This window comes from Vicia villosa, linkage group LG4 (genome assembly GCF_029867415.1).
Source record: "Vicia villosa cultivar HV-30 ecotype Madison, WI linkage group LG4, Vvil1.0, whole genome shotgun sequence".
NCBI lineage: Eukaryota > Viridiplantae > Streptophyta > Magnoliopsida > Fabales > Fabaceae > Vicia > Vicia villosa.
The window spans coordinates 79,860,205-79,869,192 of NC_081183.1; the positions used below are offsets into that span (position 1 = coordinate 79,860,205).

At 38.2% G+C, this 8,988-nt stretch overlaps 1 protein-coding gene across 1 annotated transcript; it reads right to left on the reverse strand.

The window, feature by feature from the left end:
• Positions 1-3,549: 3,549 nt before the first annotated feature.
• Positions 3,550-4,950, reverse strand: LOC131597407 (uncharacterized). The gene has a single exon (XM_058870108.1). The coding sequence runs from the start codon at positions 4,948-4,950 to the stop codon at positions 3,550-3,552; it is 1,401 nt and encodes a 466-aa protein (XP_058726091.1).
• Positions 4,951-8,988: the final 4,038 nt, after the last annotated feature.

Below are 8,988 nucleotides of genomic sequence, written 5' to 3' on the forward strand. Positions count from 1 at the left end.
CAATTTATCCTCCCCATAGTCAGTAGCAGGTGGGAGAATAGATTGAATGGTCGAAAGAATCTTCTGCGGCAGCCACCCTAACTTCACCCAATTCCAATCCCCTTCCACAATCACTAGATCACTGACCAACGCATGAACCATATCATCAGGAATATTCACATGCTGCTCAAGAATACTCTTACCACGATCTATCCAAGGCATGCTCTAAGCATTTGTGGACCTACCATCCCCAATTCTCCACTGGCCCTGGTTCAGAAGCTTCTCATTCACTTTGGTGATGGCTTTCCAGAGGTTAGAGTCTGCACTTCTAGCCTTAATCTTCCCATCATTGTCTGCCTTTTTATATTTCCTTCGGAGAACATTACACCATAAATCTTCGTCTCTGTTAATCAACTTACACCCTAACTTCATTATGCAAGCCTCATTCATCACATGCAAATCACGTAAACCAAGACCACCAATTTGTTTAGGGCTCGTGATTTGATCCAAACTAACCGCATGGTATCTCTTCTTAATGTCAGTGTCTCCCAAGATGAAATTTCTCTGTAGCTTTTGAATCTCATTAATGCACGCCTTAGGGATCCGGTTTGTCATCATGGGGTAGATAGGTATTGCCTCCATGACACTTTTAGTCAAGGTCACTCTTCCAGCAAAGGAAAGGTGTCTAGCTTTCCAACTATCAAACTTCTGAGCAATTTGTTCAATAACATAATGGAAATCTTGTCTCCTTAGAGAACTACCTTTTAAAGGTACCCCGAGATACTTCCCTATACTTTTAGTTTCCCTAAAGCCTGAGATCTTGATTAGCTTGGATCGCATACTACGCACCACATTAGGAGAAAAGAGGATACTTGACTTTTCCTTGCTAACATCCTGCCCAGACATGCTATAAAAATTGTCCAAAATATCTTTAATACACTTCATTTGTTTCTCATTAGCCTCACCAAAAATCAGCAGGTCATCCGTAAACATAAGATGAGTAATGCTAATTCCATTACTTCCCACTTTAAACGACTTCAACTTCTTATTAATCACTTCATTCTCAATCAAATGCGAAAGTTTGTCCATACAAAAAACGAACAAGTAGGGAGAAATAGGATCTCCTTGACGAATCCCTCGATGGGGCCTAAAAAATTCTCCCCTATTCCCATTCCAATTGATATTGGTTTCCACACTCGTTACACCATGCATTATGATGTTAATCATGTTAGTTGGCAAACCAATCTCCCCTAAAATTCTCCAGTTGAATTCCCAGCTCAGTTTATCATAAGCTTTGGATAGGTCTATTTTTAAGGCAAAGTAACCCTTGTTTCCTTTCTTCTTATGCATGTTGTGGATAACTTCATTTGCCACGATGATATTCTCATGGATACTTCTTCCTGGGACAAAACCTGTTTGATAAGGAGAGACAAGATAATGCATGTGCTTTTTGAGCCTTCCAACAATCACTTTCGTAATGATCTTATAAAGCGTATTACACAAGGAGATAGGGCGGAATTGCTGCACCAACTGAGGTTGATCTACTTTCGGTATAAGACAAATATCTGTCTTATTGACCTCAGCAATCTTGCTAGGGTATTTCCATGTCTCTTCAACGAATTGGCAGACCTTCATGCCAACTATATTCCATGCTTTCTGATAAAAGCCTGCTGGAAAACCGTTCGGGCCAGGAGCCTTCCAAGGTTTCATCGAAAACAAGGCATCTCTAACTTCCAATTCATTAATATCCATGCTTAAACTCTTTATGGTCTCACTGCTAAGTTTAGGATATGTTACATGGGTCTGATTCCAATTGTTCCAATGGCTGGGGTTAGAGAAGAGATTCTTATAAAAATTAGTTACACGCATCTGCAGCTTCTCAACGTCCTCAATCCACACACCATTATCATCCTTCAACATCAAAATCCTATTACGCTTCCTTCTAGCAACAATTTTCATGTGGTAATAACGCGTATTACGGTCCCCATCCGCTAGCCACATACTTCTCGATCTTTGATGCCACATCAATTCTTCCTGGTTAAGCATATCACTCAACTCCTTTTGTAATTTAACTTCCAATCTTCTCATCCCCCCATAATTGTCATGCTGCTGGAGCTTTTTCTGGATCCCTTCCAATCTTCTCATAAGCTCCTTTTTTAGTCTTCTAACTTTGTCAAAGGTATCAAACCTCCAATTAGATATGCCTTCCTTCACACTCTCCAAGTTTGAGACTATAGAAATATCCTCACGCCAAGTATCCTGCAACATCCTCCCATAGGTATCATTCAGTAGCCAAGCATTTTCAAACCGGAAAGGTCTAACATAATTTTGTTGCATATCCTCCTTGAGGCTAATGAGGATGGGGTGATGATCAAAAAATTCAACTCGCAATAAAACTTTAACAAAAGCTTCGGGAAACAGCAAACTCCACTTATCATTGCTAACCGCTCTATCAAGTTTCTCATATATCCGTTGTCCACATGGAAAATAGGCCCCCTCCATGTGAATTTCGGGCCTCTTGATTCAAGATCATTAAGCTATCAGGTGCTTAAGCGATCTCGAAATCTTGCGCACCTACTCATAGATGCCTGTACCCCTCCTTTCTTCTCATCTATGCTTCTGATATTATTAAAGTCCCCTGCGACAAGCCACGGTTCATCAATACCATTAGCTAGACTAGAGAGTTCCTCCCACATAGCCTTTTTATTATTCTCCTGAGGACTCGCGTAAACTGCTGTGAACCACCAGTCAACAGTATTTGCCATAGACATTTTGAAGTGAATAAACTGCTCATGCTTCTGATGTACCTGCATCTGCAGTTCGCTCATTCTCCAAGCCACAAGAATTCCACCAGCGAATCCCATGTTCTCAACATTTTCCATAGCATAAAAACCTAGTCTTGTAATAGCACTACTCAATACAGTTGGGCTACACCTAGTCTCAACAATCACCAAAACAGACGGTTTATAATTCTCCATATATTGTTTGCAAAAACGGTGAAAAGATCTGCCTGCAGCTCCTCTACAGTTCCACACCATAACTTTTAAATTTGTACACATCATAAAAACCATAATAAAGGTTAGAGCTATCCATTAATATTACACCCGAGTCTCTTCGTCTTCCTCAAGACAAACTCCTCCTTTGTCACTTTCGTGTTCCACTTCATCAATCCACTCCAGAACATGGACAGTGCTGGGATCTAGAAAAAGTTCCATGCTCTTTGTTTTTACAATTCCATCAGGCGGTCTGCTAGGTTCATACGTAACATTATGATTTGCATGGTACTCTTCCATTATGCTTGTGCCATCTGTCCCCAAAATATCCTCATTGTCCCCCACATCTAGTGTTAACTCCTTACTATTTAATTTAAACGTGTCATAATTGATTGCCATACTCTTGTCACCTGCATTAAAATTGGTGAAGATTCCTTCTATACCCTTGTTAATTCCACTGACTTTCTCCTTCACTTGAATACCTCCACGTGTAGCCAAAAAAGTAATTTTGTTTTTTCCTTCATTAATGTGATGTTTCCTACCACCTTTCCCTGTGGGTCCCATGCGTTTCTTATCATTAAAAAACCCCCAGCATATTCGTATCATTACTAATACCTAGGGTATTTAATGATTTGACAATGTCTCCATCTCTAACATTCTCTGTCCCACTACTTGAATTCCCCACACAATCTGCGCCAGCTGTCCCTTTGACTATATTTTTTAATGCATCATTATTACCAGTTATGAGCTTAACAGAATTGGTAATAATTTCTGCATTCACCTCTAATGATTGCTCCAAATCTCCTTCCTTCAGTGCCACATCAACTCCATTCATTTCCAAATCAGAACTTTCCAAAGCTAGGAATCTGGATCCACCGATCTTGCCTCTCTCATTGACTCTCCCCGGAGCACTGTTCTTCCGGCCCTTTACCACTTTCTTCCCTCTTCGGTTCTTTTGAACTATCTTCCAAGGCCCATCTGGTTCACCATTCTGCAACTGCCTGTTTCCATTGCTGCTACTATCATTAGAGATAATATTATTACCATTGCTACCTCCTACACTACCAACCTCCCTCTCCTTCTCCTTGTAATAGCACCCTTCCTTATTATGTCCATACCTGCCACATGACATACATAATAGATGGAGCCCTTCATATTCCACCTTATAACTTCTTTTTCCAATATTAAACATCACAAGCAATGGCTTTGATAGATTGACTGCCACACAGATGCGCGCATATTTGCCTCGTTCTTGTTTAGTAGTAGTTTTGTCAACTTTTATAGTACGCCCAATACGTTTGCCAAACACCGTCAAAGCCCTCGAATCATAGTACTCGATGGGAAATCCTGATATCCTCACCCACACCGCCACTTCATCTATAGTGTCACTATCTGGTTGGAAATTAGGACGCCAATCCTTAACCGTGAGATAATGATCATAGATAAACCATGGTCCGTTCGTCATTGCCGCCGTCTTGTCATCTTCATGTGAAAAAGCCACCAAGTAATAATCATTACTTAGATCTATAATGTTGATGACGCCTTTACGAACCCGCATCTGATTCAGTCTATTCTCTAATGCTTTGTAACCTATCCTCCTCCCTAATAATTTGACAATGACACCCCGACGCCACGGCCTCCGAATCCTCTGTTCTTCCTCCGCAAAAAAGATAAAAGTTGGACACTCATAGCCTCCAATTATCATCTCTTCCACCCTAATGTCTCCCAGCCCTTCTTCCACTGTTTCTTTGTTACTATCCTCCACTTGGTCATCCTCCATATCATCATCCATTCTCCCAGTAATAATATCTCGGAACGAGATCCTCTTCCCTTCAGGCACACTCCATGTCCCTCCAGCCGTATCCTGATCACCATCTTTCACTTTTTTTGTACTCCTTTCATGCAAATCCAGCTCTGCCGTACTCTTCCCTAGGCTCGCCGGAGGATGGGTGAAACTCAGGGAGGAATTGGTGGTCATCGCCGTTTTTCCTAAATAAGACAAATTTAGTTTAATATAAAAGCTATTGTGAAAAGATACTTTTGTCTACAAGATGTTGTCAAAAGTCTTTTTTTTGTCAACGATAGAAATTATTGCTCAACTATTGACATAAATTAGATTTTCCAACCACTTAAATTACTTATTAAAAATATATTTATAGTTTTAACTATTTAAAACTAACATCATTTATATTTTTAATTTAAATTGTCATTGCATTTTGAAGATAAATCATTTTACATCATAAATCACTACCAATACCATGTTAATGTAATTTTTTTAAAAGAAACATGAGCTTAAATTACATAAATTAATATAACATTAAGATATAAAATGTCATAAACTATCACAAGTATTATACAAAAATTGAGTGCTTTAATAAAACATCAAAAATTAAAAAATAGTAATAAACAATCATGTTCCCATTAAAAGAAAATTTAAAATTTACATATTTAACCAATAAAATTATGACTCCTTCCGCCTGTATGACTATTAATTCTTCTTTAAATCTTTGCTCTGAAACTCCCTCTGTAAAAGTTGAAACAACCTTATTTGACCTACAATTTCAACACAATCAAAAGTCAAATTATTCAAGTGCTCTTAGAGTAACAATGTTGCTCCGACCTATTTCAATAAAACACAATTAACACCCCGAGACACTCGTAGGATAAATTATCATCAAATATAAATATTCTAATAAATGGAAAGAGATAAAATTAACTATTTAGAGCTTCATTATCAACTCAATGTGTAGTCTATAGACATTATACTAGTTGATTATAGATCCACACTGTAATACGGTGGGAGAACTGACTTTATTTTTATGTTTCGCAAACAAATGTTGCGGTGAGCAAGAGTCGCCACCGATTTTTATTTTGTCCAATTACGGAAAGGTATAAAAGTACAGGAAAGACCTTTTGAGAAAAGAGTTCGGGGGTAAGTTATGAAAAGGGAAGGTGTTAGCACCCTTTTCATCCGTAGTTATCTACGGGCTCTTAGTTTGCTTAGCTCGTTTTGTTTTGTTTGAAAAGCTTGAAAAAGCATAGTGTGTGTGTTTTGAAAAGCAGTTTGATTTCGAAAATGTTTGAAGAGACAATGTTGAAAAATGGGGTGTGGGAAACATTTTTATGTTGAGCAAGCAAGCTAAAGACTACTTACCTTATGTTTGGTCTTTCCTATACTTTCTACTTTCATTTAAGGGATAGGACTAACCATACCATTTGTGGGTAGGTAGTCCTATCTATTGGACGTATTCGGGACATCGAAGGGTCATCGAAGGTCGTTTGAAGGCAACGGGATAGAGGTACCTTTAGCAATATCGGAGGGACAATCATCTTTCGTTAGGCAACCGTTTGAGGGACAAGATCATGTTTTCGTAGGCAGCAATTCGAGGGTCATCGAGGGACCATGATCTTAGATGATTTTTAATCGTCGGGACTTTTGCTAATGGGTACCTCTATATTCGAGGGACACGACCTTTTTTTCGTAAGGCAACCAAGAGGGGCGTACCCTAGGGGTGAGTGTGTGTAGCAATCATGTGTGTTATGTTCAGATAAATTAGTCTTTGAATTAAGTTAGCTACGATTCCCTTTTAGTCTTACCATACATGCCTAATTACTAGCCGTTAAATATGTACAGAAAATTAAAGTGCGGAATGTAAAGATCCTACGCTATTACAGTGTTTTGGGGCAGTTACATAATTTAGAGGTGCAGAAAAATAAAGGTCCTAAGTTAACTATTACAAACCACGGGCAGATACATAATATTTAAAAATATACAAGAAAATAAATAGACGAAGATATGCAGTAGGTAAATATCCAGAGTATCAAGTGTGGTACCTCGTAATCAACAAAAAAATGTTAGTATGGATATATACAAAATGATGTATGAGAGATAGTACGAATTTATACACAAATAATTATTTACAAAGATGGTTGGCAATTTAATAGAGAAATCCTGAAGTTATGTACAAATTACTAACTTAATTAATATATATTTCTTGTACGATAAAGACCTAAGACTAACTAATTAATTTAATTACAATTAAAACAAATTCAATTAAAATAGTTTACAAAGCCAAATTAAACAATTAAACAAATAAGAATTAGTAGGCTAAGGGTGCATTAGTTAGAAAGTTAGGGTCCAAGATATAATATATATAAAACTCTAATTAATAATAATAGTAAGTAAAAACAAGTGGTAAGAAAAATAAAAAGTAAAAAAAGAAAAGAAAATAGTAAGTACTTTGGGGCGGTACTGGTACACTCTATCAAGAGACACTTTGACTTCTTCAACTTAAAATCAAACAATATGAATATGTGAATTTTTTTTTTGAATAACCATATTTTTTAAAAAAAATTCATAAATAACCAATATTTCAAAATAATTACACAAATGGCCAATTTTTTTTTTAAAAAAAAATACGTTGTCGCCAGGGGGGTGGCGACAACACTTAAAATCCAATGATGTCGCCAGACCCATTGGCGAATGCATGCAAAAAACAGGTGTTGTAGCCACCCCCGGCGACAACACCTCCCCTATTTTTTTTTTCAAATTTTTTTACCTATTATTTTTAACTATTTTTTTAGTTTGGAAAAATAATATAAATAAATAAACAAGTACCAAATACATTAATCATTAATCATAATAAAAAAAAGTAGATTAAAAATTAAAAAAGTACAAAATACATTAATGATAATAATAAAATTTCTATTGACCGCGTGGACCTTGGTACGATCCGCACCCAGGTTGTCTAATAACTCGTGTAGAAGGCTCACGAGTTGGTAGTGCTCTCCTATTCCTGCGACGCCCCCCTATTTGGTTCCTCTTGTGTTTGATTCGACGGCCCCTCAATGCATTCCGGGTCTACAAAATCTGTGAGTTGTCCTTGACCTCTAGAATTCCCGCTATAGGAAAGGCGAGTGCCTGCGACGCCTTCAAAGCTTTGTCTTAGTGGGTTGAAGTTTCTCCTAGTGGGTGCGGCCTCGAAGTTTGGTCTTTGGAAGTTGGTGGTGGATTCGGGATGGTTAAAATACATTGGTTGTGGTGGTGTATTGAAGTTCAATGGTTGGTTGGGGTATTGTGATGTTTGTTGGTCGAATGAGTTATATGGCGGGTATTCTTCTTGTATGCCTATGTCGGGGGTAAGTGGTGGTGATCTGGAAGAGCCCGCCATATTGAGTTCTTGGAAGCGTAGGTGGTGGGGTTGAGTTTGTGGTTGAGTTTGAAATGGTTGTTGGTGGTGGTATTGTTGGAATTGTTGTTGTTGTTGTTGGTAATTGGGTGGTTGTTGTTGTGGGTAATTTTGTTGTTGGAAATTTGGTGGTGGTTGTTGATGTTGGAAATTTGGTGGCGGTTGTTGTTGTTGGAATTTTGTTGTTGTTGTTGGAAAATATGTGGTTGTTGTTGTTGTTGGAAATATGGTTGTTGTGCTCGCGGGTCTGCCAAATAGAAAGGGTCAGACACAAACATTTCAGGATTTGTGACCGTTATGTACCAGTCAACATATTCAGCCGTTGATTTCATTTCGGCAGGCGCCACAGGAAATTCTAGGACAGTGGTGGAACAACGAGCCCATATTTTACGGTGCTCTTTAGCGAACGTCTTCCAATTTTTTACGTACCACTGTTGGCTAACCTTTTGCAGATGCCAAGGTTCCAAACACTCAGGGGGTCAGCGATACCTTGATGCATGCCGAATTGGAGCTTCACACGGTCACTTTGTGTATCTCCACAGTGGTGAACCGTATGATGGGTGATTTTGCCGTCCAAACAGCCGCCTCTTTAGGGTCGGGTTCATGGCCCAGTTCCAAGTACGGTCTCCAAATAAACTACAACGAAAAAAAATATTAATTTCAAATTATAGAAGATAGTTTATTTTACAAATATAGTTAGAAAATGGAAAGTTTTAGTGGTATTACATCTTGGGGTCGAAGTCGATCCAAGATTTGGCGATAAAAAATTATTTTGTTTACAAGCGTCTTGGTGTAATCCAACCCAGTTGTATTAAACCTAAACACAT